Source organism: Xiphophorus couchianus, chromosome 14 (genome assembly GCF_001444195.1).
Source record: "Xiphophorus couchianus chromosome 14, X_couchianus-1.0, whole genome shotgun sequence".
In the NCBI taxonomy this organism is placed as follows: domain Eukaryota; kingdom Metazoa; phylum Chordata; class Actinopteri; order Cyprinodontiformes; family Poeciliidae; genus Xiphophorus; species Xiphophorus couchianus.
The window spans coordinates 6,486,296-6,512,609 of record NC_040241.1 but is presented as its reverse complement, the minus strand read 5'-3'; the positions used below and the strand labels follow the sequence as shown (position 1 = coordinate 6,512,609).

Here is a 26,314-nt window from a genome sequence, read left to right as displayed (position 1 = left end):
CATTATGTTTCTCTAATCTGAACCGTTTGCAAATTCAGTTTTCTAGAAATTAATGCTACCTTTCTTGAGGACAATGTTCATTATAGTCAATCACCCCAATTTACATCATTTTTGAAATCCTGGGGGGAAACCGGAGCACCCGGAGAAAACCCACGGCCATTTTTTTTGTTCTGGTCTAAAATAAGAGATTTTTTGGGGGGTTTTGCAAACGGTTCAGAAATTCTCTAGACATTTTCTCCTAGTTGCTCTATTAAGATGTTTTCTTGCTCTTCTTCTGTTGTGATTTTTTTAGCTTAAAACTGTCCTGTATCCTTTTCCATACGGATGTTTTCTTGCCCGCTGCCTCCACTGGTTCCTCTGACTGATTTGCCACACAGCTGTCTCTCATGTCTGTGGCCTCAGGATCTCTCTCTACCATAAAATTATTTGCCTCCTTGTTCGATCCATGAGGAACATCAATGTCCTCTTCCAGTGTTTCTTCTAAGTGATGGTCCTGATTTTTGGCTGCAGAGTCAGAAATGCTGTTTGTGTCTTTTTCATTTCCTTCTTGACACTTTGCCATGTTTTTTCCTGGTGGTTCAAATTCATTTCCGTCTTTAAGGTGAGATTTCATTTTTTCCTGCTCCATTTTGAAACTAAACTCACAGCCAGAGTGCAGTTTCTGGAAGTCAGTTAGTTCTTTTATAAGATGTTTCTTCTCATCTTCAAGCTCCATGATTTTCAGTGAGGAAGCTTCCCTCTCTTTAGCTACATCCTGCTTCAAAATGTCTGCCTGCTGCATCAGGCCAGAAACTTCGACTTCATGTCTGGCTTTAAGTCCCTCAAAAGAAATAGTAGCCAGATCCAGAATACTTTTAAGATGTCTTATTGTCTGATTGGATTGTTGTTGCAGGACAGACAACTCTTCTCTCCTTCTCTGGTCCAGACTTTCTTTTTCTGCTCTCAGTGTGTTGATGAGCTCAAGGTCGTTCCTGGCTTTTTCCAGATGTGCTTCGTTCAAACGAGTTATTTCGAGCTGGTAATCCTTGTTTTGTTGTCTTAGCGTAGAAACATCAGCTTCATACGTCCATTTCAGGTGTTGGTAAGAAGTCGTCATCTGATCTAGCTCTCTCTGCAGACGTTTCTCCTTGTTGTCATCATTATAGTTCAGCTGCATCTTGTCAGAAGCGTTTATAGCTTCTGGACTGCTAAACGTCTTTACTGCCTCTAGTTCTGTCTTTAACTCTCTGCTCATTTTCATGAAAATCTCCTTAAGAGTTTTCTGCCTCTGCAGCTCATTTTTTGTCTCCTGTAGTACTTTTTGGGTGGAGGCCAGCTTTTGGGTCTCGTCAAACCATTTCGCTCTCTCCATTTCAAAAAGAGATCCGAGTCTTTGGATCTCTCTCTGGAAGTCCATCACAGGTCTGTTCTCTTCCCAGCCTTGCTGCTGTTGTTCAGCTATAAAATCTGACTGCTGGGGTCTCATCCCACCGTTGGAGTATTGTTGTGTTGGATATGACATGTTTATACAAAACAGTGCTGGTTCAAATCTGTCTTTTTCTGCAAACAATCTCCTTCTGAAAGCGCTTTGCGTACGTCTGAACTCGTCAGTAGTGCAGGAAGCTATGACAAGAAGGTAGCAGTTTGCTACATACATACAGTGCTGATGACATCACAAGCATGACTCTAGTTGTGACATCACAGTTTTCCTTCATCTATGGAATGATGATGATGTCAGTGTTTGAGAAATCTACCACACTGACCAACCAGCCCCCCGCCCCCATATTGAAATTGGGCTGGTGGGGAGTGGGTGGGGGGGTTATACAGTGTTAGGGTGACTGATTAGGGTGACTGCCCCCAAGTGTGCCCCTGCACACTAGGGGGCAGTGTCTCAAGAACTCTGAAATGAGTCTCCATTTTAGTTCATGGTTATTTTGTTTTGCTCTTACTGTTTTAGTTTCAGGTGATCCTGGTCCCTTGGCTCTGACACCAAATAATCACATCTAGTTGAAACAAATTGAGGCCATTTTATATGGAAATAGTTGTATTGTCTGTAATGTCAGCATCAATCCATTTGTTTCATAACTGAATCAGAGGATTTTCAGAGAATGGAGAGACCAAAGATCTTCATGAATCCCATGAATCCCAAGGAACACGGCGGGAAACGGTCAGAGAAAAAGACATAAAAGTTCCAGTTCTAGTTTGTCATAAACCATGTAATTTGTTTTATTGGTATTTTGAACGACTATTCCATGGACTCTAGACAGAAGTTGCTGGTGGATTGGAAATGAATGGGAAAGCTGCAGTTTTTAGTTTTTAATTTTATGAAGAAAAAAGAAAAAAACAATGCAGGAAGATGCCAACGCCCAATGGGCTTATGTAAAGCTTCCACCAAATAATAAGAAAATAATATGTAATAAAATCCACTAATACAGTCCTTCATTTATTGATTGTAAATGCATGAAAAAAAAAACATCTACAAAGTTTTGACAGGAATTTAAATAGCTTGGGAGACTTTAACAGTCCCTAACACAAGTTAGTTTTTGGTGAACATTGTGAAACTTTATTTTATGTTGCTAAAAATTCCAAGTTCACCTCGCTGCAGCAAACGGAAAGGGGCGGGACGGACCACTGTCAGTCTCATACCTTATGACTATTTCATTCCGGAAATGAAGGGGGCGCTAGTGACAATATTTCCTGTACCAACCGTGTTATAATAATTAGAATAATAATGTATTTTATTTGACAACGCCTTTCAAAACACCAAGAACACTTTCAACATTAAAAATACAAATTAAACAGTAAAGAAATGGCTACAAAACGTGATATGTCACGTGGTATGTCCCTTTTTTATTTTTAAATCTTTATTAAATCTTTATTTAGAATTATATTAGTAACAATCTAAAATAAGCAACAATAAGGAATCATTATGGAGATGTATTTATCTATCTTTACACCCTATCTATCTCAAACAAAAGTCATAAAACATGAATCAAATCAATATTTTGGAGACAAATGTACATTACATTCATCCATCCATTAATTATCATACACGCACGTTTATCCCTATAGTGGGTCATGAGGGCTGGACCCTGGACAGATCGCCAGTCCATTGCAGATTAAGAAAACAGATATAAACAAATACTTGCTGGTGCTGAAGTTCAAATAATAGATTGTGATGTTGTGAATGGTACTCTTAAAATAAATAAGTTACAAACATATAAAATATAATAGCCTCTGGCTTATTTAAGAAGAACGAGGTGGAAAAGAGGTTTGGTCAGTAAAACATTTAGTCAACAATTGTGGCCAACTTAGTACGTCCATTCACAGAGCAATTTTGTTGTTTATTTGCCAAACATTTTTCTTATTATTCACATTATGAATATAATTTACAAACAAACCAAAGGACCTTTGAACTTCTAACAAGTGCCATTCAGAAAACTAGAATATTTTTGGTTGCAGGTGACCTGGCTCAGCTGTTATCATTGTTTACCATAATGTCTCATTGGAAACTTTTGCTATAAGGACTCCAGCTCAACCAGTAAACTGATTGGTGTCCCACTATTCCATTTAGAAATTCAATTCTACCAATTGCAATCGATTCATAAAATAAAGACCTTAAATATCCAATTGTTGCGAAACCCAAAGTGATTCATTGAAAACTTTAAATGTAGCTTCAACCTGGAAAGAGAGTCAAGCAACTTAACTGAATGAAGAACAGATTTTAATCCATAAAAAAATAAAACATGATACACAGCTAAATGTTTGTTAGGTTCCATCTAACCTTTATTTGTTGTCTTGTATTAATATTTTTCATTTTTGGTTTTAAAATACCTAACAGTGCACATAACGTCATTGTTATTCATGTCTGCTGAAATAAATGGGTAATATTACATTATGATCAGTCAAACAGTAGTTAATAATAATAATAATAATCATTTCACCAAATGCTTTGTTACTTTTACTTGTGTCATTTATTGCAGTTACTTACTAAAACTATATTGAAGTTGTGCTACTCGTCATTAGAGCATCACATCTGGGTTCTACACCCAGCTATGATGGCAGCTGTTAGTTTATAAAATATATTAGACTTTCCAGAAATTTAACATTGGTGTACAAAACATATTTTAAAAAAGATTAACCTTTAAAAAGAAAAGAAAAACACTAGAGAACTGGTAAGTTTGTAAAAAATATTTGATATTTTTCAGGTGTAGTTTTACATGCCGTCATGTTGCAGAAGAATCTCAGCGCCGTCTAAACTCTCCGCTCTGCTGACCTCCTTCACTCACCGCTGCAGGACCTGAACACCGACGCAGGTTTTGTCCACATTCCTCTGAGCTCAGATTGTAGCAAACATGAAAGACGGGATTTGAAAAGCAACGTTTACGTTCTGACAAAAAAAAAAATCAACTTCACATGCTGCATCTGTACAAATTAGAAAACTGATTATTCACAGATATTTATATTTGTGAGGTTAGTGTCAAGAAGTTACTTTTTTTTTTTTGCATGTCTGAGAAACATCTAAAATAAATTTAACGTACAATTATGCAGCTTTTGAAATGCTTCATTAACATTAATGCCACCAACTTTCATTCAACAAGTGGATTGCAATGGCAAAGTAAACAGTTTCATTTGCTAGATTGCACCGTCACTTTGCTTGTAGCTTCCCAGTTTAGCATCACAGGACAAACATGTCATATTTTAACCCTCCTATTATGTTCGTTTCTGAGGTACAGCCAAATTGTTCATGGTCAATTTGACCCAGGGAGTGTTTAATCATACAATAGTGTCAGAAACCAAAAAATTCCTCCAAAACATTTTTGTATCTGATTAGTAACTCCAATACTAACCATTTCAATCAATATTTGTGCAATGATGTTTTATTATTTCTCAAAAATTAAGGATCAATGACGATAACCTACTCATTTACTCATTTGGACATAAAAAATGGAATTTACATTTTTAATGTCCACTGAAAAAAACCTAAAAATAAAAAACTATAATTTCCTTGAAATTGATCTTTGATAAATTTTTTTATATTACATTTTTTTTTTTTCAATGGGTGATCTTTAACTTGAGACACACATACTGTTCTGGGTCAAATGGACCCAGAACAGATAAAAATCATTTAGTCATGCAGAGAGTATTTATGTTTTCCTCCACTCCTGCTGAGTGTCCACTCAGTGTGGGTGGAGTTTGTCCACAGGAACAGAAAAGATTCCTGTCAAACGTTGTGTGAACACCTGCTTTCTCGCAGTTTCCTAGTGAAGTAAAGAGAATAGTGAGAAAGTCGGCTTGTGGGCGTGCACATGCGCATGTAGGGGTGTGGTGGGGTGTGTTTGTGTGTGTGCATGTGTTGTGTTTGTGTGGTGAAATATGGTTCATAGCTGCAAGGAAACATATAGAATTGGACATTTTTTAATCTTCTTTTGCACTTTAACCTGACTACCGGGTCAAATTGACCCAAACAGTATCTATGTAAAAAGTAGACCTAGGGGTTGGTACAAATGTGTAAAATGAATAAATTTTTAATTTATTTGTAGCGTGCACCTATTAAGACAAATAGAAAAAGTTTCATGCAAAAAAAATACTTCCAACTATTTAAAAAAAATATTTTAAACTTTAAAACGGGTCAATTTGACCCGCAACATAACAGGAGGGTTAATAACTCTAAATGTCTCAGTGCATAAATCAAAGCTCTCCAGATGCAGTGAGTGGCTCTTAAAAGAGCCGTTGGGTTGGAGCATCAGCAGCAGAGCTGGTTACTTGGAGCTGGTGTATTTGGTCACAGCCTTGGTTCCCTCGGACACGGCGTGCTTGGCCAGCTCACCGGGCAGCAGGAGGCGCACAGCGGTCTGGATCTCCCTGGAGGTGATGGTGGATCGCTTGTTGTAGTGAGCCAGACGGGAGGCCTCGGAGGCGATGCGCTCAAAGATGTCGTTGACGAAGGAGTTCATGATGCTCATGGCCTTGGAGGAGATCCCGGTGTCGGGGTGGACCTGCTTCAGCACCTTGTACACGTAGATGGCGTAGCTCTCCTTCCTGGTCCTTCTCTTCTTCTTGCCTCCTTTGCCGGCGGCCGTCTTGGTGACCGCTTTCTTGGAGCCCTTCTTGGGCGCGGACTTGGCGGGTTCGGGCATTTTTCCTCTTCGCTGGTTCCGACAGCAACGAATGACTCGCTGACAGCGGTGAGGTCGCTGTTATACATCCAGCATGCAAATAGCGCTGCGTCATCCCCCCGCTGTGATTGGCTGTTTCGCTCGGCGGGTAAACTTCAAAGCGCTGACTTCAAAAACAAATCACGTGGGATTTTTAAACTTTGCGCGCCGAGAAAATGAAAGAAGCGGGAAATCCTGGCGGTTCCTCTTTGTTCTCAACTGAACTCTGTAACTGACCAGAACCGAAAACTAGTGTGCAAATAAATACACTTAGTACATTCAGACACATTTTCTGGTTATTTGATTTATTTTTGATAACAAATAAGTTTAAGTCACTCACAGACTGAAGAGAAGAGTCTTCTGTGTCGTTTTATTTTAAGACACCTGTTGTTTCAGTTGTTCGATTTATACCTCATTTTCTTTGATCACCACATTCATTTTTCTATGAGTTCTAAATAATAAAAAAACTAGAACACACTTTAGCTGAATTAGGAATTAATCATTGAAAATAAACATACGCACCATTTTTAGTGGAACTGGATGGTTCCAACGATTCTTTGGATTCCTCTCTGGTTTCCTGACCGTTTTCTAATAAATGGAAATTGGATTGACGATAATGGATTTTGATTATTTGCAACAACAAACATCAGCCACATGGTAATCGTTTTGTGTTTTTTTTTTCCATGCCAGCGTCCTGGCCTTACTCGTGCCGGGTCTTCGATTCAATTCAGTTTTGAATTCAGTTTCTTTGTTTAGTGCCAATTTAAAGTGTGTCGTCTCAAGCAAGATTTAAAAAGAAAAGCCACCTCAGTCCGTTCGCACATATTCCAAGTCACAGCCATACTTTCCAACTGATTCCTATTGAACTTAACCAGAAACTCCCTCTAACCAAAAAAAGACCTAACAGATTGAATCAAGTCACTAATTTTCAGCGATCACTTCTCCTGGATGAGCCTGTAGAGGACAGAAGAAGAAAAATCCTTTCATGAGTAGAACCTGGGTCAGTGTTTACCTGTCTGAGCCTCCTGTATGCTGATCATTCACAGACATTAACTATGTGTGAACTGATACTGACCAAACTCCAATTGGCTTGTATGATAAGATTTGTAAGTTTCACACAATTTCTTTCGTTCCTAAGCGTTTTTGAAACTTCATGTGACCCTCTGCTTGCATAATCTTCTTGGAGCTGAGAAAGAGAGAATGGCCTGAATGACACAGACTGTAGGAGCTGCAGACATTCTGCTCTTGTTGGTTCCTGCAATGGAAACACAGATTATACACACTACCTGGGTACCAATCGCATGACTGAACTGGAAGAACAAAGGAACTGTGAGTCATGAGCATTGAGGCTTATAACATGTAACAAAAACAATTATATGTATATATATATATATATATTTTGCAGCAGAACGTCTCTATACGCTTCATGAGCTGACTAGAACGGTTCTTCTTGTGGAGAATCTGGCAACACAGAAAGAAAGACTGAAGGGAACAAAAACGTCTTAGAGCTGCAGATATGTTTTCAAAACGTAGCTGTGGTTGGACAATAACAGGACTAATTTAATTAATTAATGATTATGAGCTTTATTAGGCAATATGCAAAAAGAACTGATACTAAAAGAACAAAACCGCTCTACACACTAGAATTACTGCGGTGGTAAATGCACCCAAATATTATTCTTTAACTATTGACCAGTCCAGGTTTGGGTTAACTAAATAGACTAGTTAGGTGTATGAACTAATCTAAAGGTTGAATTTCTTTTCTCCCTAAAACTATGCTAAAGTGACTTCTTTTTATTTGTAAGGCCCCAAGAAAATGGGCAGAAAAGAAAATTAAAGATTTTTTGTGTTGGAATTAGTAATGTTGTCTTCATTCTTTTTATACACTTATAGGGAATTTCATTAAATAAATTTATTTAACTTTACTAATAGCAAAAAAAAAAAGGAAAGGAGGTTCCCATCATGGTGCTGGTTATATTCCATCATGACTGACAGCAAACCTGATTCAGGTTTTAGAGCGTTTGTCAAGCTAATGCTAGAAACTAGCGGAGCAGCTGAAAAAATTTCAGGATAGTCAGAACTGAAGAGATTGGTCTTATTGCAGAAAATCTACAGACGCCATTTTGACTCATTTACTACACATTATAGTCATCAATTCCCACACTACAGATTTTACAAGTTGCATTTAGTGTGGCAAGAAGTCAAGATAGTCTGGAAATGTTCTTTGCTCTGTTGTAATAGTTACTTATGCTTGTTTATGATTATAGATCAGAGTCACACTAAAAGGAAATTCAGCTTCTTAAAGAAATGTGTTTGGCCCTTAAAAGGGCCGTTTTGTTTTATTTATGTAAAGAAGCGGTTTAACCCCCGAAGCCGTACAGAGTGCGGCCCTGCCTCTTCAGAGCGTACACCACGTCCATGGCGGTGACGGTCTTCCTCTTGGCGTGCTCGGTGTACGTGACGGCGTCACGGATGACGTTCTCCAGGAAGACCTTGAGCACACCGCGGGTCTCCTCGTAGATGAGGCCGGAGATCCGCTTGACTCCCCCGCGGCGAGCCAGACGGCGGATAGCGGGCTTGGTGATTCCCTGGATGTTATCGCGGAGAACTTTACGGTGCCGCTTGGCGCCTCCTTTACCGAGACCTTTGCCTCCTTTTCCTCTTCCGCTCATGTTGGTATCGTTCAAGAAAAGCCTGAAGCGACAATGTGGCTCAGAAGGAGGAAACGGCGCCTATATGTGGGAACTGCGGACGTGAAAGAGAACAGGGGCGGAACCGAGCTCCACAGATCCAGTCCAGTTATTGAAACCGGCCGAGAAAGTTCCTGCTTTTCTTAATTTGCGTTTTTAATAGTCTTCTTTACACTGTTATTTAAATTTATACCAGTGTTGTGAAAATGTTCTTGTATGTGTGTAGTTTTATATCTATTCATCAACTACTCGTGCTGGTGGGACTAATTTATGTTTCCAGGGGTCACACTTTGGACCTAAGCCATCCACTGTAGCTCTGGTTTGGTACTGGTCATTGTTCCTTTGTTAGATGAGCTTCTGTTGAGTCTTTGAAACATTTAGAAGAAGGTTTTCATTCAGGACTGTCCTGTATGTGGCTTAATTTACCTTCCCATCAGTTCTGTCCAGCTTCCCTGTCCCTGTTGAAGCCATACCTGCGTGGCCACACATAGGCAGGCTAACTGCACTTTCAGTTTCTCCTGGAAGTAAAATGGGGTTAATGCAATGCATTCTGGGATTAACAGTTGTTATACCTGTTGGGAACCAGGGTGTTTGGCTCTTTGGGGGGTATTTTCTGCTTCATCCACCAGATGGTGCCAGAGGCTGCACTACCTGGAGGACGTGCCTGCTGCTCACCTGTGATCAGTCTCATCGTCATCTTGGAGTATAAGAGGAGCAGGCTGAGTGTTTGCCAGTAATGGTACTCTGCGCCCCCCTGAGCTTACGTTCTGATTTCCTGATATTACCTCTTGTAATATTTTCCTGTCGACTCTCCTTCAGGTGTTTCCTCATGAAGCCTCTGAACTAATCTACTGATTAGCCTGAGTTCCTGGCTTTTGGATCCTTCCTCCCCTCGTGACGCCGTAGATAGTTACCCACCGGCTGCCCGAGTCCCTTTTCACCTCCACAGAAGAACCACAGACAGTTCCTGGAGTCTCAGCTGGCAGTCGGAGCGCTCCTCACTCTCCTCACCTGAACTTGCCTGTCTGCCACGTTACAAACTTCCTGTCCGAACCCGGACCACTTCAAAGACCCCTGCAAAGTGTCCATAACCACAGTATGACCTCTACCGCTGTAGAAAAGGACCAGCCCTGCTAACTAGCCTACAAGGATAAATGTGGCAGATAATCTCATGGATGTTTAAATTGTAGTAGAAACATTGTTTCACTTTATTTTCAAAGGAACAAACTAAAACTTACAAAAGGGCACCATTATTTGAGGTACCTTGCTGTTGGTTACAACTTAAGACTGTTTCCGTTTCTCTGTATGTTGATGTTTTGGCTAAAAATACATGCAATCTTTGTTGCTTACAATGATATAAGCAGAAAAACTTGAGAAATAGATCTGACGTTTAAAGCAACACCAACTCTATAACCACTTCCTTCATTTGACTCACTCGCAGTGGCCTCTCTAACATATCACACTCTCAGTTCAGCCAACGTAAGTATAAGGAGGTAAGAATGTTATTCTCTTGTAGAAATCGGTAATTCGTGCCTCGTCTGGCTAAGCTGGTCTTGAGGTTCGTTCATGGTATGTTTGTCTTTACTATTTGTTTATAGTAATATGTAGTCTTATTGTAAAAGTCTCATATTCTGGTCTGTGGTGATGAAAGAACAACATATATGTTATGCTGCAACAAAATATACAGAAAGGTGCTGAACTGCAATAAATGAGGCACACTTAATACGTTTAGTGTTTGAAGCTAAAGTAATTGACAGATGGACTTAGTTCCTCAATGTTGTTTGATGAATATTAGATTAAGAGAGAACACTACCTAACTGGCTGTGTTACTCTGAGTGATCAGGAAGCAGATAGTTAAACCAGAGATAAATATAGAGTTCAAGGTGTGGGGCAAGACAAATGATACCCAGATCCCAGAAACAAGGTCATAACCAGGAGTTAAACTTGATCATCTACACACAAAACCGTTTTCAATAATCTCACCGTGTGTCTGTGGCTGGAGGGAGTTTATTTAGAGCAGATCACAGGCGGGCTCTGTCGTGGAAAATTTTACTTTAACACGAGTCTGGATGAGAGGAAGTAAGAAACGGATCAAAGCCTTGCAAGTTGAGAACAAAAATACGGAGACACAGTCCGTCAAGTCTGTTCTAGCCGAATCCGGCCGCGTTTTACAGGTTCTGGTCATCAGATCTTGTCACAACAGAGAGTCGGTGTTAGAAAAGACGCTTGTTTGAACTGTAGGTGTGAAGATTTTGAATGTAATACACCAAAATGTGTTGGAGCTCAACACAGATGGTCTAGCCATTTGCCTTTAGTTAAGAAAAGGGGTTCTGTGTTTGACGTTAATGGGGACAACTTTGGTCCTGATAAGTTCTTGGTTGGGAAAATAATAGATAGTCCCGAACATCAAGGACCTGCTGTTTTCTGACAATGTGGGATCTTATCCACGGGTAAGACTCACTCTAAACATTTAATGTGCATTTGGGTGAGAGTCTCCATTATGGTTTGTCACTCTCTATTATGGGTGTGCATACGAGACCGTAGGCAGGCAGCAGTTGTGGTCGACTCTGCTGATACGCAAACATCAGCGGATGTCACAGCTCTTTGTATTGGTCAAGAGCTGTGACCAATATCAAGGTCACAGCTCTTGGTTAACCTGGTTACTGACATGTGAGCAGGCAAAGAAACACACTGAAACAGTACAGGGAGAGGTGTTAGTAGTTTCAGCTCAGCGCAGGGCCAGACAACAGAAACAAAGTAGGAAAATCAATCACTACCAAAGGATTACAAATTACAAAAGACAATGTCAATGTCATCTCTACTAGTTGAATGTCAAATTAAAAGTCCTGTCATTTGTTAAACTAGAAACTGTTTAATTTATGTTGGAGTTTCACAGCTCACATGTTGGCTGTGGCTATCGTTACATTTCCAAGCATAAAAAATGATTTGTGACTTTGAGGCCAAGGTTGGTGGGTTTGACTCTTTTCCTAGTTTCTCTTACTTGAAACCGGAAATTTCGAACATCTGAGGGAAAATTGAAAGCTTTGTTAAATCGGTTGCAGCGGCTAAGTTTCTTAAAGTTTTGAAAAGTCGTCTTGAGCTAAAAAGACAATAATTACTGAGCTGATACCTGTGATGAAAGGTTTATACATCACTGATATTGTCTTCATTTACAGGTAAAGTGTCTAATTCTGGGATTGTTTGGAAAGAATGACACAAAACGTCAATGTTTAATGAGTTTTTCACTCTGGCGAAACAATGCTTGAAAAACCTTAGAATATTTTTACGTTTGAAACTGTTCTCACTTCTAGGAGTTTATATTAGCTGCATGTTGTTGCAGGGTGTGACGCTCTTCTTCTTTTTATTTTAGGAAGTATATCTGCTAGATCAGAAACATTTTTGTGACCTAGTTGTATCATTAACACTTCCCTTTGCCTCATCCAGGTCCCGTCTGACCAAACTGCAGAGAATAAAGATGTTGTTTTCTCCCAGAGGCCTTCAGTCTACGATGCTCCTTGTTCTTCTTGGACTAGGCCGTCATGGTATGTTTGACATCTGCTTACATCAAATGATAATACATTTTATCTGGCTCGGCGGTGAGTGAAGTATTTCAAGCAAATGTCATTAACACGCAAGATGAGAACTAAAGAAATTTGAAAGTAAAAAGTTCGTATACATCTATTTTTCTACCTGAGCGTCTGTAAGAGTCTCATAGCAGAAAAGAGATCAGAAAGATCAGCTTTGATCTGCACTAATATCTACGACAAATGTTCTTACTAAACAAAGTTTTGCTGATAGGAACTAGAGGATCGTATTTCTGCATTTGCTTTTTCGTTAGTTCTTAGTCCAGCTAGAGATTTATTAAAAGACAAATGAAGAATGATTCTTTATAATGAATCATGATGTTGTTTATAATGTGTTTCAGATGTGGAGGCTTCAGAAGGAAAACGAGTCATTCATAAAGAAGTTGGAGACTCTGTGGTGCTTTCATCAAATTTACCAGCTGAAGGGGTCAAATGGGCAAGATGGAGATATGGAGACTCAAATGTAGCATTCCAAGGTTCAGGTCTTACTCCAAACCATCCATTTAAGGACAGAGTGAAGTTAAATGACACAAGTTTTAGTTTAACAATAAGAGACCTGACTCTTCAAGATTCTGGTGAATTCAGTTTGATGGGAGAGGTCAAAGGTGAACAAGGTTCAGTCCTCATCACTCTGCAAGTTCATGGTAAGATGCTGTTTTTGTTCACAACCTTTCAAAGAAATGTGAAAAACTGAATCCTTATAAATCCTTTTATAACTTTTCATAAACTACCTTAATTCAATAACAGCACCAGTCTGTCCAGTCCTAAAGCATCTTACATATAACAGCCGTTTAATGTGGCAAAATTCGGCCAAAAGAGCTCAATTATTAACCTTTGGTTTGAGTTTTCTGTGACCTTAAAGAAAATAGCGATAAACACAACAGTATAAGTAGAAGGAATATCTTACACACACACACACACACTATAAATACATTAACTATAGATATATTGCCATTATTGATAAGCTATTCTCCTTCTTCCTCTGTTCTCACATTAGAGCCAATATCTACAAATTCCATTGTGTTTTCCAACGTCACTGAGGTTGGATCAGATAAATTTTGTACAGTTTTTCTGGAGTGCAAAGCAAATCCTCACAGTGACGTCACCTACAGCTGGACCGTGGGAGCCCAAACCAGAAAAGGCTCCACACTGCAATACAGAATTACACCACAAGATGGCGACACAATATTCACCTGCAAAGCCTCCAATGTTATCAGTGAGAAGTTAGCATTCAAAAAACTGAGATGTAGCGAAACCACAGGACCCAGTTCTAATGAAGGTATGTTCAGAAATATGGATTCTTCTGTTTGTGCATCAAGTTCACATTTGTAAAGAAAATATAGACCAGTTTTATCAAGAATGAAATATGAATTGTTAGACCCGATTCCAAATTAAAAAGGAAGTTAGCAGGCTACTAAGTTATGAGAAAAGGGGATGTTGTCACTGTTTCTTTTAATCATAACAAGAGACAGTTTACATAAAGGCTGTGATACATGTTGGGTTAAATGTGAACATGTGATTCCAGATGAAGGTATTGAGTTTGATAAACACTTTCCCATTTATGGGAGATTTTTATGCTTCTTCTGACCCGACTTGTAACAACAATGTGACACTCTGCACTCATCTGAAGTAAGAACACCCATCTTCGCTTATGCAGCAGTACAACAATGAAGATGCATACAGAAGAGGTTTTCAGACATATTGGGGTCAAAGGTGAAAAAGAAAAAGATTTCAAAACCTGTCGATTGTGCAGTTTATTTTTTTCCATCTTCTGAAAATCTCCCACTCTTAGTCATTTTTGCTGAGACAGTTTGTTATGAGACAGATGATCAGTGAAAATATCAATCTCTTTCACCTGCTCCCTGAGCTGCTATTGACGTCTGAAGAAATGCACCGATCCCAACCAGAGACAACCAATCAGAGCCAGGAGGAGGGTCTTAGTGCTGTCAATCATCCTTGTGAACGCACTGTGGTGGTTTCGATATCCTGATTTCCTGGGACGCACGTTACAGGAAATGAAAATAAGCCTTGAGAGTTATCAATGTCCCAAACGAAGACAAGTATTTTAATCACACGCTAAAGTTTAAAATGTACCGATTTTAAAACTGGGTGTTAGCAAAGCAATCATGCGAGGGTGCTTGTAGGCAGCCATTAACCGCCATCGAAAAGATATTTAAAACTTTTTTTAATAGTGCACAAAAATAAATATGGTTTTAATATTTTGTTTACAGAGCCACAGGTTGCTGTCCTGTCCCCTGACAGCTCTTCTGTCTGCCTCCATATTGTTGCAGGATGTGGTTTTCCTCCCGTCATGTTTTGGTTTAGGTTGGTTGTCGGGCTTCTTGTTTTCCTAGTGCTGGTCTGGCTGCTTTACGACCAAAAGTTGAAGGGTAAGATATGCTATTTGAAGCCTTGTCTTTCACCAACAGTTGATCTGATGAACCCATTTGGTTTGTTTGTTGTTTCCACAGAAGCGTATTGTTCCAGGTGTGTAGGACTCTTTCTCTTTTTTCGTATTAAAGTCTTGCAACTTTTCCAAGTCAAACACGATTCCTTCACCAGATAAAATGTAACTATTTGTTTATTCATTCCAGGTTTGAACAGGCGGCAGCAGTCGACCGGGACCCGAGTCAGCTGGATCTCAACCTCTCACCTCCTCCGGGTCAGTTTTCTATTTTGTAATCAAATTAGAAGAAAATTAAAACCCACGTGTCGTCAGACTTTCATGCAGCAATTCGCTTTAATTACCGCCAGGTGATGCTTTGGTGTATGAAAACTCAGGAGGCGCTGCAGATGCACAAGACGGTACGAACTGCTGATACACTCAAAACGTTGTTTGTCAGGGACGAGGAAAGATGCTGTTTGTTTGTTTCTTCAGATGAAAACATCCCACCTCTATAAGTTCCCATCAACGACCAGGACAATCGATTGAGAACGAGTGGACAAGTTTTAGAAAAGTTTTATTTTTGTGCCTCTGCTGTCTTCTCAAAACCACAGCCGGCTGTGGAGGACGGTCTCTCACACTGAGCCTGGTTCTGGTCCAGGGTTGTTTTTTTTTTTTTTTCCTCTCCACTGTCGCTGCATACATGAGCTTGGAATGACGGGAAATGAAACAACACAGTGCAACGACGGCCCGCAATCTGCTGGGTTTCCTTAGACGTAAAACATTTGAACAAATTCAAATAGTAAACCAAACTTGACTTGATAACGAGGAACAAACAGAAAGTAGGACTGGATCGAATTGTCTTGTTTTACCTAAAGTCAGTTGAGATGGTGAAATATAAAAAACTGAACTGTAAATGTAAACTGCAGTATCTCGCATAATTCTGAGTCATTCTTAGTATTTTGCCTGCTTGTTGCATTTAGTCACACGTTGGTGTTTTGTGTTTTTGAAATGAGAAGAAGAACAGACCGTTTAGACAATTTGCATATTTAATATCTGTCTCGGGTTTTATGATGAATAGGATTTGTATATTGCTGCATTAAATACTTGTTGGCACATTAATATGAAATGAATGACTATTTTCTTCACCTCTGGTTTAAAGGTTCTTCTGTTGTTGTTTTTTTTTTGCTTCTGTTTTGCTAATGACTGAGAAAAAAAATAAAAAACATTAGCAAAAATCTAAAAATGTATCTGAATTTACAAGGGGAAATTTACAACGAATAATTACATTCTAACATTGGACAAAGACAAAAAAAAAAAAAAAAAAGAAAACCTAAAAAAACATTTTAAAAATCTTGACTAAATATTTCAGGTATGCAATCTCAGAAATGCTCAGATTGTGTCCGGATCCTGAAGTCATTGAGTTTCGCTTTCTGTCCTTTTGGTTTTGTGAAGCTGAACCAGTCCTTACAAAAACATGCTGAAGTAGCTGAAAAACAATGGCAGACTTTTCACTTTCTTACTCAAAGGAACCAAAACTGCAAATTTATGAAAAGGCGAAGATGACCGGCGCCTGACACACTTGGTGGGAAAAGAAAAGCAACCAAGTGAAGGTACAGTGGAGATTTATGCTGAGTTTGTTTTGTCACTTGGACGTTTATCACCTGTTAAAGTACATGAGTAGAAACTGGATTGTTTACAAAGTGAAAGTTCATTCTGAAAATGAAATGGTAGTAACAGTGCATGAAATGGGAACATGGATCAGTGAGTTCACACAGAACTACTGAGTGACAAACAATAATATAATAAGAATTAGAATGAAAACTTTGGATCTGGTAGGAAATAGGAACTCAACTATTTCATTGTAACAATTCATTCAACTTTCTAGTTCATCATACAACTGTAATGTTTTGCTATTGTTGTAATTATTACAAATATCACTATTATAAGTCAGTAGTACCGAGAGATTGGCAGCAGGTGTCACTGTTGCTTCCCTGTCCTGGAACCATCAACCCATCCAATGGTGTCCAGATGGGACATTGTGCAGGATGATCCTAACGATGTGAAACCATTTTCAAGTACAAACAGAATCTTTTCCCCAAATCTTCATTATTAATGTCTAAGCTTGTTCTCTGATCATTAAACCAGAAGAGCGTCAGACCAACTGAAAGCTAAAAACTGGTGGCTTTTATTTATGCTCTAAAGTGCAGCTGACAGACAGCCGTACAGTTCAACGGCTTCGACTCTCTCACTGCGGTTTTAGCACATTGCCATCAATCACATTGACACTTCTCTACAAGAGGAAGTGCAAATCTCTCGCCTGTGCTGACCAGGGGCCTTCTGGGGTTTTTTTCTTCTTCACATTTCCTCTGATCACCGTCTCTCTCTCTCTCTCTCTCTCTCTCTCTCTCTGCCACGCTTTATTTTCATTATGTTAAACAGTCTTAACGTTTGTACCTACTGTATGTTTTCTCTTATGTCAGATAGATTTGTGAAGCGTTTGTTCAAAACCTGTTGGAGATATTACTTAATATCAATTGTATATTATTCTCTCTTACCATTTGTCACCTCATATATGTTTCATTGTGGTTCTGATTCTGGTTCTGGTTTTAGCCACTTGATTCTCATTAAATATAATTAAATGACCTCTACTCGACCCAGAATAACCACGATTGGAGATGCAAAAAACAACAAAAAAAGAAAATCAACTTTTTCTTCTTTTCTTATTGTTGACTTTGTTAGCAGGATTTTAATACATTTAGCATTTTTTACTGATTCATATTGGCATTGTTTCACAACATGTCTTCTTTAGTTATTTTTTAATCCTGTGATATTTGTGTCCACTTACAAAACGTTTTACGCAGTCTTAGCCGTCTCATTGTTTTTTTTTTTTCCGAAATGCGTTACTGAGAAAGAGCAAGGAAGCTTCTTTCTCATAAAACTTGAAAGTTGCCAGGTCGAAGAACCTTCTGTCTTCAGTCCAGCTAAGCTCTACACAGATGTGTGGGCGTCATCTCTTCTGCAGCTTTTACCTTTTTTATTTTTTGCAAAGCTTTGGGGAAGTGGGAGGCACTTGAACGAAACCGGTGGTATTCAGAGCGCTCGGCGTTCTGCCGAAGTCAGAGCTACACTTCTGACCACATGATGGAGCCCTGTGGGTTTTCTTCCAGTTACACTGTCTTGGGGTCTGCAGGGGGGGTGATGCGTTAGAGCTTACGTGGGGTGATATTTCAGTCCGACTGCAGTGCTCAACATTCAGAGTGAAACTCACACATCTGGTGCTCTTCTACCTCCATGCACACACATCAACAACCCACCTGGGCATTTCAAATGTGTTTCTGCGAGCTGTGAGAGTTCTGGTCCGGCGGGGAGCACAGCTAGTAAATGCAAATGGCTGCTGGGTTGCATTCGTCTACCAGAAGAGTTATCTGATCTGAGTGAGCTGCGCAACATCTGCATGAGCTAAGATGATGTTTAAACTGAAAAGATAAGATATTTAGTGGACATGACTCATGAGAATTTGTTCCTTTAAGCGGCGTGTTCTCGGCCTTTTAGCCCGACCGCAGCACGGTCCTCTTTTTTTTTTTTTTGCTATTCACGTCTAACGTTTCTACATCTAGTTAGGACATGCGAGTGTCATTTCACTAAAGAAATGAGATATTTCTGCAATGCTAACGTGAATTAGCCTCCTTGATAATCGTTTTATTTCTGGATGTCCTTTCTCTTCCCTCTTGGTTCTGGTTTTCTAATGATTCACTGGGTTGGAATTGTTTTACTGGTATTGTGTCACTTCTTCTTTCAAAATGCCAGTAAATGTGTTTTGGTGCTTCAGGAAGGGACTCCACAAAAACCTCTACAGGAATCCTGTATAACCGCTGCGTTTTCAAAACACACCCTAAAGTTCACGTGTGTTTAATTGGAAAAGCAGTTAAGAGTTTGTGGAAGGCAGGTTAAATGTGTCTTTTTTTTAAAATGTATTAAGAACTGTAGGAATGTAACCTGGATGCGCCAGAATGAATAAGGTTGAAGGTCGAAAACATTTCTTTAAACTTATTTTTGTCACTGATACAAATAACCCTTATGTTTTCTCTCTAAACTGAACTGAACAAATAAAGTAAGCTTTGAAATGTTATGAGAAACTCCTTGAGCTGTTCAGAGATTTTAGTTTGTGGAGCTGTTGCTTCAAAAAATAAAAATAAAAAAAATATAATAATATATATGTATATATACTGCTCAAAAAAATAAAGGGAACACTTTAAGTGTTAAACACCTGTTTAAGTGTTCCCTTTATTTTTTTGAGCAGTGTATATTCCCATCACAGTTTTATGAAAAGAAAGCGTCGGAAGTTACCAAGGCCTGTCGGGTCTTATATAGAAAAATGTACGACTGTTGGTTTCTTCACCAAGTCATAAGTCTATTTATTTTAACAAACGTAACTAAGGAGTATGTGACACACACAACGCAGAAACTCACAGTTTTTGATTCCTTGATATGATCAAACTGCAACTGAAAGCAGAAACGTGGTCCATGCCAACAAAACAGAAGAGGTGAGAAGAGGAACTGGTTCTGTTCTGGGGACTGGGAACAGATCCCAGTTCGCTGCCTTGATTTCCAAGAACGGACGTTGTCGTCTCCTACGTCTTTCAGTACTTTACAGAAAAATGACATCATCTTGTACTGTATATCCTGATGTTTGTTTTGTGATGTTCGTGTGCATTTGAGATTATTCATCCATCCATTTTCTAACACCCTGGTCCCCAGTGTGGTCAGGAGCTGCTGGTGCTTCTCCAGCAAACGTTTCGGGCGAGAGGCGGGTTAAACCCTGGACAGGTCGCCGGTCTGTCGCAGGGCAACACAGATTATTCAAAAGGGGGAAATTAAGGGTTTAAATGCATCCTCAAAGTGAAACTGATGTAGGCTAAACATGAAGATTTTAATTTAGACATTTTGGAATAGTTGAAAATTTAACATCTACTGCTTTACTTTTATGCCATCCTCACGTACATCATCTGTGTAACAACTCAACATAAATCAATTCAGCTTCAAATATATTTCCAATCAGTTACATAAACCCTTAGGTCAGGTGGGTCTGTTTATCTGACATAGGAAACCAACAGAAAGTCCAGTTGTTTGATTGGACAGGGTTTTCACTCCAGCTGTTTGCTTTCTGTCGAGATCGTTCCACTCAAAGAAAATGTTTTGGTTCACCTGATGGTCTTTGTGGTTCTTCCAATGTGGCCTAAAGACTTCTTGGCTGTTGATTGGTTCCCTGCCCAACCAAACATCTGCCTGTTTTAAAATCAAATGAAATTCCAGAGCCCAGAAGCAGCATGATATTCTCTCTGTCTTCAATTTGTTTTGTAAATCCTGAATTTTTTATTTTTTTTGAGAAACTAAGAGAAAAGAAAAAAAAAAACATTCTTAAGTTTTTGTTTTTTGCACATCAAACCGGTTTGTTAATATTGAAAAGATTAAGGGTTGAGCAGCCTCTTTTTAATTATTTTTTTTTGTGCTACAGTTAGTGATAAAAAAATGTTACACTTTGGTTTGCTTTGTTTGTTATTTTGGTCTGATCCCACCCTGATGAGATGGTAACCAAGCTTCAACATTGTTTTGCTTATTTTAACTTTATTGTGGGTGAGACTTTAATAGACCCTAAACACACTCCCACCCCCATCCTTCAGTGTTAGAACCAAGGTGAGGTCATTATTAATGGCTTCATGCCAACTACTCTCACCTTGGTGTCAAACGCAGCGTCTACGTAGGAACTGTAATCACCATGGTTACAAGCTGGAGGTTAGTTTCGCTCTTGGGAGAACGTAGTGAGGGTTTTTACCAGATAATAAGCCGGTTTTCCCATGGAAGTATGACGTGTTTTTGTTTCCATGAATAACACGGTAAAATCCGCCGTTGTTATTTAAAGCTCATAACATCTATGTGATCATCTGGGGAGGCACTGGAGCTCAGATTAGTAATCCTATGACTGAATCAACTCCTCCTGTTCTGTTAGAATAAGAATAACCCTCTGGCTTAAGGTGTATTCTTGTACTCTTTCGCTTGTATTCTAATATAGGCTTTATCCGTGTGTGGGTTTGCTTCCTCAACGGTTAACAAGTATACAAGTGCTTAACCCGTTAGTTCGTTCTGCTTACAGATCCAGTCTCGCAAGGGCCACTGTCTGCGCAATAGAGGAAATGAGTCGCACGGTGACCTTTCGTTATATGCGAAGGACCCTTCCGGTGTTCAAAGTGTTGGGCTGAGCAAGGCCAGTTTGAAAAGAAGACTCAAAATCCAACAGAGCTAAAAGTTATTCAGTACGGTCCCCCGGATGCAGGGAATGTCCAGCTGTACTATAACTGGCACTGTGTAACTTTAACAAGGTAATGGAGAGTTCATCTACTTGCTTTGAAGTCAATTACCTATTGTTTTATGAGACTCTAGGTCCCGTCCAAATCCAATAACAGGAAGACTGTGAGAACGACTTCACTGGAAGTGTAAAAAAAATACTTTGGTCAGTAAATAACAATAATATTGCGGGTGGGTGGAGGGGGTTTCTCTCCTTTATGTAGTAGTAACACCAACAAAACCATGACTATAAACCTCTGACATAAGAAGTATTAATGGCACTTCAGTAACGAGGTGTGTTCACAGTTGCCTAAAAATATTTTCACACATACCAAATACGCAGAAATTTGCTTTCTGTTTCCAATGAAAGTCACTTCAGGGAACTGTACACCACCTTTCTATTTAGCATTATTTCTTAAACCAAGATATGGCCAAAATAGAAATATTGCTTCTTAAGATCCCCCCAAAAAAACCACCAAACCATCACTGCTCCATGTCAACATCATGCTTGAGAATTGGTATCAGGTATTTCTACTGGTATACCATGTATAGCTTTTGTCAAACAAGGCGCAATGCATTGTGGGATGGAAAACATCACAGCTTTGCTCTTCAATTTCACCAGAAGGTGAAACTGAACCCACCTTCACCACAAACCCAGAAGTTCTGTAGTTCGTCTAGGTGAAGCTTTGTAAACCGTAATGAAGAAACAAAACTCTTATTGGAGCAGTGCTTCTTGTGCATTGCGTCAATAACAACATTGGCATCTAGCAATATAAAATGGCTTTCATCATTTTAATGTGGCATAGGTGTGAATAGATCATTGAAAGGGCAAATCTGATTTGAAAGACTTCACTTTTTTTCCCCTTTACTTTATGTTAGATTCACTTGGCATTGATAAACATAGATTTGGGGGATGATGCCAATCCAAGATTATAGTGTTTAGATGATGCAAAAGTAAACAACCAAACCTAGAACTAATAACCAGCTTTCTAGAGGCTGGCTATTAATAAAAGCTGCTCTCAGGACAATAATGTTTCATTAAAATGGTAATCGGTCAGTGTGCGCTGAAGATTTGAGGACAACTTTGTTCTCTTGAGATAGCATTAGCCTTTAGCTTTCTCATAAAGCCATTACACAATGGCAATCTTTCAACACGGTGGATTTGGATTTTGTTACCCAAATTCAAGAGTTTGCCAATAAAAGTCTTATTAGGCAGTAGAAGGCAACTGCATAACAAATTCAAAAGTGTTACATAAACAGAATGTGACTCTATTAGAGTAAAATTAACTCTGCTTTTGCATAAAGTCTACTAACACCAAAACATGAAACTCTGGGGTGTTATTATTACCAGTTATTATATTATTAGCGGATAAAATCCAGGGTTAAAGTGTTTCCGTATCAAATCCAGAGGTGTTACAATGGAATCAGTAACTTCTTAACTCTGAACTCCTACAGCGGCTGTAACACTAAAGGAGTTCATTCACTGACTCCGCCCTCTGAAACTCCACATTTCTGTAATTGAGGCTTGTTGTTAGAGTTGTAGTAAAAATGTATTCCTTCGTTCCATTTTTCACTGTTATGTTTTTTTGTTAGTTATGATCCAGAGGCCGACCATGGCTGTCGTACTTGGAGACTGAAGCCTGTCCAGTGCAGTGGAGGAGCACGGTGATGTCTGGGGCCAAACTTCACCAACAGCCCAACAACCCCAAGACAATCTGTGTTAGTGAGTGGACATAGAGGCCCAGTCTCTTATCAACAGAAACATAAACTGGGTAAGAAGTGATGGATCTGAATATCAGGTTGGTCTGTTATGTTCTGTAATATACGGCAATCTACCTGTTAAAATAATATTTACTCTTATCATTTCACATGAACTGCTTGCTTTACTTTCTCCACCTTGTACTTTGAACAATTTCCTGCATATTGTATTGAAGAAAACTGTATTAAGCATATACTGCATTTAGTATTGCACAGCTGATGTGTCAGACCTTTTGATGAGCAATATGTGAATGAAAGCGACATGTGAAACATGCACATTATTCCACCTTGTGATACGTTTTGAAATAAATGCATTTGAGAAAATCATTGTCTCTTTATTACATGTTTATTTTCCAAAGAATTTTTAAAAAGCTCAAAACAATAAAATCCCTATTTAATATCAATTACAAATAACTCTTATGAAGTTTCATCGTTTTCATTCGACTCTCTAGTTCAATTGGTCACTTTAACCCATTTTTCTGAGGTTAAAAACCAAACTCATTGTTCCGGGTCAAAGACGGAAGCAAACCCTGTTTGCAAAATCAACCCAGGAGGCCGGATCAGGGTCAAAGTTCCACCCAACATGCATAACCTTTTTTTAACCAGAATTCACACTCAAGAGAACTTTCTCACGAGGAGAAAATGGTCAGCCCAGTGTTTGATGTGTTCGGACTGCTCGCCACTTCACTTACTGCACAACACTCGAGCTAACTGTATGTCTTTTCAAACCGGAAACCTTTGGGCTTATCTCAGAGGTCGACAGCATCGCTTCCTCTCAAGCCCAAACTGAGGGCTTGTTTCACAATACACCTACGTCATTCATATCCAGTGTCACTTTTTAAACTTCCAGGTTCAGGTAGAGTGCACTGCATAGGATCACAAATGCCCACCTGTGCCAGAGTTGATGCTTCCTGCTATGTACCTCTGCGTGAAAGGCAGAAAACGTTAGCACGCTATCTTTCTTTTTGGCCTTGACACCTTCTTGGTTGGACAAATAAAGGCTCCCCTCTGCTCTGCTCTTGTGACCAAACTGCCTAATTGTGGCATGCACACACAAAGTTTATTTACCACATTGAGCAGTTGTCATATCAGTATCTCCCCATCAATAACTGATGGCAGGATGTGGTCTAGCTCCTGAGCTGTTGTAAACTGTTAGATTAGGTTTTCGTATCTTACTAAAACATGTAGAGCTCACTAGGCTGCTTGCACTGACGATCTAGCTTAGCTCTTAGCTACAGAACAGCTTTTTTTTTTTTTTTTTTTACAATGTGTTAAAGTTCAGTGCTCACACCGGTTGAGAGCTAATGGTCTCTTATGTTTGTTGTCGCCATGAAAACAAAACTTGCTTTGGAATGACTTTCTCTCCTGCTTTCCAACCACTCAGAAGCAAAAAGTTACACTGTTCACATCTAGCAAACACCTGACCTATCCTGAAACTATTGAGTCTGTCTACGGTCCTGCAAAATGTAGTCCACCTCAGAACAGATCCGCACTCTTCAGGGTTTTGACTGACCTTCGTTTGTTTGCCGATTCGGGGAAATCTGCCGCTTTCCTCCTCGTACGCTCGAGTGCTGCTTTCGACCCGCAGATAATAACATCCTCTTATCTAGTCTCATGTTATCTAGATATTAAAGGAACTCGCTTTGCAGCTGCTTAGGTCCTGTTCGACAAATAGAGCTCTCTCGGTTAAAATAAACCAGTATTCCCTCGACGTGGGGTTTCACATTCTGGCCCCTCTTTTGTTCTCATGGTACATTTTGCGTTAGGATCTGTCCTTCAAGAGCATAACATCCGGTTCCACTGTGGTTCAGCTTTCTCTTCCTTTAAAAGTTATTCACCGAGGCCCTTATCGGCCTGTTTGGATGACATACATTCAGGTTTTCTGCATTTAAACTAACAAAACAGAAGTCACCCTATTCAACATATCCTGTTGGCTCTCTGGGCCCTTCAGCACAGTTCAGTGTTCTGCTAAAAGTGTTAGAGTGATGTTTGACTCCTCCCTCGGATTCGATGAGCGCATCAGTTGAGTGGTTCAATCAAGCTACATTTGTTTGCCTCCTTCCCTAAGGACTTTAAACAAACTAATTCCCGCCTTTATCAAGATGAATAACTTATATTCTTTATATAAGGATCTAGATCAGTCTTCCCTTCATTGCTTGCAGGCCATACAAAATGCTGCTGTGTGTGGTGGCGCAGAGGTTAAGCACCACCCACATAAGGAGGCCATAGTCCCCGATGCGGCCATCGCAGGTTTGATTTCCGGTCTAGTGAACTTTGGCGCATATCTTCTATCACTTCCACCTCTTCTTCTTCTTGGCATTGAAGAGTTCGTTGAACTGCTGGTGTGAAGTCAGCTTTAATGTCAATCTTTAAAGTTGCTCTTGTTACAATTTCACTTTGACCCACTGACACCAACACCGCCGTCGAACTAAAATACAACATAAACTTAAGCGAGACGGTGTCATGAGTACGATAACGACATGAAATGATATAATTACACATAAACATACCTCGCTGGCTGACCCTTCCTTTTAAGGTAGAAATGAGGTTATTAAATAAATTATTTAACTTAAATGACCCTTTTACAGTCACTTGCTAAAGCTATGCTTTCATATCGCATGCATCTTCTTTGCCTGGTTCCCTAGCAATATGCTGGATTCCACTTCCTACTTTAACCTTTCAAAATAAGAGTCGTAATAACAAAAAAATGTGCATAACACAAAATAAAACATGTCAACTAAAATTATGGCAGTAAAATCTTCTATCTCTTTACCTAATGAAAAGAGCCAAAAAAAATTTTTTTTAAATGCTGTTGTTGTGTCAGTACATGACATCGATGCTGGCTTTGTTTCACGATCCAAAGGCTCTTCATCCCTGCTTAGTCCCAGCTCGACATCCAGTGAACGAGGTGTACGGAGCCTCGTGCCAGAAGCCAATTAAAATGCTGTTTACATCGTTTTAAACTGTGTGATTGTGAGCGTGAATAAAAATAGCAACAGGTATTTTGTTCCATATAACACAGTAGGAGTGTAACAGGTAAACCTGTTATGGATGCAAAAAACCCACCTGTTTAGGATTGTATTTGAAACGTAATCAATTACAAATTTATTGATGGAAACTGACTTAATGTCGTGTTTTGATTGTTGATTCTATGTTGCTTTGTGTTTCTGTGTTTGATATGATGTAAAGCACTTTGAAATGCCGTGCTGCTGAAATGTGCTATAAATATACTGTATATACTATATATGTTCTATAATCAATCAATAAAATTTGATTGATTGATTCATGGTCATGAAACAGGCTAAAGAGTCTGAAAACGACACGCCATTTTCTGATCTTAACAAAGGAACGGCCCTTTCTAAAGCTTCAGGACTCTACAAAACCCCAGTGAGAAACCATTAGCCACAAACAGGAAAT

At 39.3% G+C, this 26,314-nt stretch overlaps 3 protein-coding genes across 9 annotated transcripts; 1 reads left to right on the top strand and 2 right to left on the bottom strand.

The window, feature by feature from the left end:
• Positions 1–5,657: 5,657 nt before the first annotated feature.
• Positions 5,658–6,146, bottom strand: LOC114157218 (histone H2B 1/2-like). The gene has a single exon (XM_028038082.1). The coding sequence runs from the start codon at positions 6,117–6,119 to the stop codon at positions 5,742–5,744; it is 378 nt and encodes a 125-aa protein (XP_027893883.1). The 5' UTR covers positions 6,120–6,146; the 3' UTR covers positions 5,658–5,741.
• Positions 6,147–8,445: 2,299 nt separating this feature from the next.
• LOC114157226 (histone H4) lies at positions 8,446–8,831 on the bottom strand. Its single transcript, XM_028038091.1, has one exon. It carries the CDS (start codon positions 8,807–8,809, stop codon positions 8,498–8,500), a length of 312 nt encoding a protein of 103 aa, XP_027893892.1. The 5' UTR covers positions 8,810–8,831; the 3' UTR covers positions 8,446–8,497.
• A 1,095-nt stretch (positions 8,832–9,926) lies between these two features.
• Positions 9,927–15,942, top strand: LOC114157164 (SLAM family member 5-like). 7 transcript variants are annotated; one of them, XM_028038006.1, is made up of 8 exons: positions 9,927–10,306; positions 12,272–12,369; positions 12,753–13,055; positions 13,409–13,690; positions 14,703–14,898; positions 15,006–15,073; positions 15,166–15,216; positions 15,290–15,942. In XM_028038006.1, exons 2-8 carry the CDS (start codon positions 12,303–12,305, stop codon positions 15,310–15,312), a joined length of 990 nt encoding a protein of 329 aa, XP_027893807.1. In that variant the 5' UTR covers positions 9,927–10,306; positions 12,272–12,302; the 3' UTR covers positions 15,313–15,942. The 7 variants fall into 7 exon arrangements, with proteins under 7 accessions (XP_027893807.1, XP_027893806.1, XP_027893805.1 ...); XM_028038005.1 differs by having other exon boundaries at positions 9,927–10,320; XM_028038004.1 differs by having other exon boundaries at positions 9,927–10,396.
• The last annotated feature ends 10,372 nt before the right edge of the window (positions 15,943–26,314 follow it).

Coding starts and splice junctions, on each gene's coding strand:
- LOC114157218 (XM_028038082.1), bottom strand. CDS start 6,119: ATGCCCGAACCCGCCAAGTCCGCGCCCAAGAAGGGCTCCAAGAAAGCG.
- LOC114157226 (XM_028038091.1), bottom strand. CDS start 8,809: ATGAGCGGAAGAGGAAAAGGAGGCAAAGGTCTCGGTAAAGGAGGCGCC.
- LOC114157164 (XM_028038006.1), top strand. CDS start 12,303: ATGTTGTTTTCTCCCAGAGGCCTTCAGTCTACGATGCTCCTTGTTCTT. Junction 12,370..12,752: donor TCTTGGACTAGGCCGTCATG/GTATGTTTGACA, acceptor AATGTGTTTCAG/ATGTGGAGGCTTCAGAAGGA. Junction 15,074..15,165: donor CAACCTCTCACCTCCTCCGG/GTCAGTTTTCTA, acceptor AATTACCGCCAG/GTGATGCTTTGGTGTATGAA.